This window comes from Pterocles gutturalis, unplaced genomic scaffold (assembly GCF_000699245.1).
Source record: "Pterocles gutturalis isolate BGI_N339 unplaced genomic scaffold, ASM69924v1 scaffold24038, whole genome shotgun sequence".
In the NCBI taxonomy this organism is placed as follows: Eukaryota; Metazoa; Chordata; class Aves; order Pterocliformes; family Pteroclidae; genus Pterocles; species Pterocles gutturalis.
The window spans coordinates 54,639-57,408 of NW_010123694.1; the positions used below are offsets into that span (position 1 = coordinate 54,639).

The 2,770-nt window shown below is 58.1% G+C and overlaps 1 protein-coding gene across 1 annotated transcript in view; it reads left to right on the forward strand.

Annotated features, from left to right (window-relative positions):
- The window catches only part of NSD1 (nuclear receptor binding SET domain protein 1), a 52,917-nt gene extending 51,036 nt beyond the window's left edge, over window positions 1–1,881 (forward strand). The window contains exon 23 of the mRNA XM_010078013.1: window positions 3–1,881. Coding sequence (XP_010076315.1) covers window positions 3–1,881 — 1,879 coding nt within the window. The remainder of the gene's footprint in view (window positions 1–2) is intronic.
- Window positions 1,882–2,770: the final 889 nt, after the last annotated feature.

Here is a 2,770-nt window from a genome sequence, read left to right on the forward strand (position 1 = left end):
ACCACCCTGGCTCTCAGGCTGCCTCCACCAGACAAACCACCCGCCACCCTGGCACTGAGACTGCCACCATCAAATAAACCCCCCACCACCTTGTCACTGAGGCTGAAGCCATCCAATAAACCCCCCACCACCCTTTCGCTCCGGCTGCAGCCTTCAGACAAACCTCCCACCACCCTGTCGCTCCGCCTGCAGCCGGCAGACAGGCCCCAGGCTGCCCTGTCCCTAAGGCTGCAGTCAGAGAAGCAACCCATCATCTTAGCGCTGAGGCCTCAGCAGCCTGACAAACCTCCCAACAACGCGGTGCTGTGGCCACTGGACGAGTCCTTCAGTGATCCCTCACAGCCTCATCTGCCGAGCAAATCTCCTCCAGGAACTCCACAGTCGTCAGATGAGTCGCTTGTTACTGCTGGTGCCCTGCAGCTCCAGCTGTCGGATGAGCCTCCTGCTGCCCCCGAGGTTTTGGGGTTATCAGACGAGTCTCTCATTGACACCAGGACCCAGCAGCCTGAGCTACTGGATGAGTTCCCAACGAAATGCCTGCATCCTCAACTGTCGGACAGACTTCTCACCGTGGCGGGGACGCTGCAGTCCCAGCCAGAGGATGAGCCTCCTGTGGATCAGCCTCAGCCATCGGACAAAGCTTCTGCCCAGAGTCTGCAGCTTCTGTCTGTGGAAAAGGCTCCCAGCTCCCTGGTGCCGCAGGTCACAGCATTGGAGATGGCTCCCAGTCCTGGGGTGCTGTGGCCTCTGCCCATTGAAAATGTCCCCAATTCCCCAGTCCTACAAATCCTGCACGTGGAGAAGGCTCCTGGATCGGCCGTGCCACGGCCCCCACCTCTGGAGAAGGCTTCCTTCTCTGGGGCAGTGCGGGAGAGTGCTCCCAGCCCTGGGGCACCCCATCCCCTGCTTCTGGAGAAGGCTCCTGCCCCAGGGATGCCACGGATCCTGCCTGCAGAGAAGGCTCCCAGCTTAGGGACACCACGACCCCTGCCTCCAGAGAAGGCTCCTGGCTCCCGGTCACCGCATGTCCTGCCCGTGGAGAAGGCTCTGGGCTTGGGGGCCCTGCGGATCCCACTCCTGCAGAAGGCTCTTGCCCCTGGGGTGCTGCGGCCCCTGCCTCCGGAGAAGGCAGCTGACTCCGGGGCCCTGCGCGCCCTGCCTCTGGAGAAGGCTCTGGGCTCCGGGGTGGCTCGACCTCAGCTCTTGGAGAGGCCTCTCACTCTTACAGCCCCGTGGCCTCAGGTGTCGGACAAGCTGGCTGCTGCCGTGGCTCCTCCGCCTCAAGGCTTGGACAAACCTCCGGGCGCGAGGCTGTTGCTGTCGGAGAAGGCGCTGCGGCCTGTCGACCAGAACGCGCAGCCGAAGGAGAGAGGAGCCCCGGCCGTGGAGCTGAACCCCCAGCAGAAAGAAAGGACCATGTTAGCTGGTGAGCAAATCTCTTGGTCTGCTGGGAAAGCAGTGATGCATGTTGGACAGGTACCTTGGCCTGCGGAGAAACTACAGACGCATGAGCAAACCCACTGGCCTGCTGCAAAAGCCTTCATGCCTGCAGAGCAGTCTCCCCGGACCGCAGAGAAACTCCCCGAGCCGCCCCTTCAGCCCATCTGGGAAGTGGCCTCAGCCCCCGCAGAGCAAACCCCTTGGACATCAGAGAGATTGTGTGCATTTGAGCAGACCCCTCGGCCAGCCAGGGAAGCGCCCGTGCCCCCGGAGCAGATGCAGTGGGTTGTCACAAACACTCAGACAATTGACCAGATTTCTTGGCTGAGTGGAAAAGTACAGACTCCTCGGGGGCAGGACCCTTTGCCTGAACAAAACACTGCGCTAGCCCGTAACCAGGATTCTGTCTGTCATGAGTTGGCCGACACAGAGCCAAAGTGAGGTTGGTGAATATGGGAGGCAGGTTTCAGTCTTTTAATGTTTAGGGAGGGGGAATCTTTGTTTTGTTTTTTTTATTCACTTCCCTGAGCCCAGCCCCTAACCCATGCACATCCCATCCATATTCTCTCGTGACATGAGCAAGGACATTCACTTAAGTCAGAGTGTGGTCCAGCCAAAGGGAGAGAGCATCTGTGACCTTTTCCTCTTCCTTTTACAAATGGTAAAGCTGAAATAAAGTGTCCACTCTGGGTAAAAATCTCCAATTCCATTGAAATGGTCACATCACTGATCCAGCGTGTTTGAGCTCCAGGTCTTATTCGTAGGCGGGCTCCAAGGTACAGCCAGGAGCCTTGCTCTTGTTACTGTATTTAGAGGGAGCAGATCAGTCATGGTGCCCTGGGACTGGAGGTGTTTCAGGGCTCAGGCGGTGAGCAGTCGGGTGTGCACCCTTGCCAGACTCTGTAGAAGCAGGGAAGGGGGTTTATCTGTTGTCTGCCCAGGTCTCTGTCCCTACAGGGTGTTGCTTTGTGAGGTTTGTCCGTGTGTTCGCTGGGTCGTGCTGCGTGCATGGTTCACTGAAGGACAGGTGTTGTCTCCAGCTGAGCTGGGAGAGGAGCCTGCTGTTCTCACTCGGTGCAGTTTTCTCCAGGCAATGTCCATTCAGGCTCCGTTGTACAAAGCTGCGACTGGCCAGGCCTGAGACGCAGGGCATCTGAAGGTCAGGGAAAAGAGAGATCTTGGAAGAAGCCATCTGGCAGTTCTTTCGTTCTTGTGTCTTACTCCTTTAGCACAGGACATGCAGAGTGTTTCCTGCACTTGAAAACATTGTGACCTATACAGCAGCAATAGCAGAGCAGGGCAGAGTGGATTTCCCCAAGGTGCTGAGCAC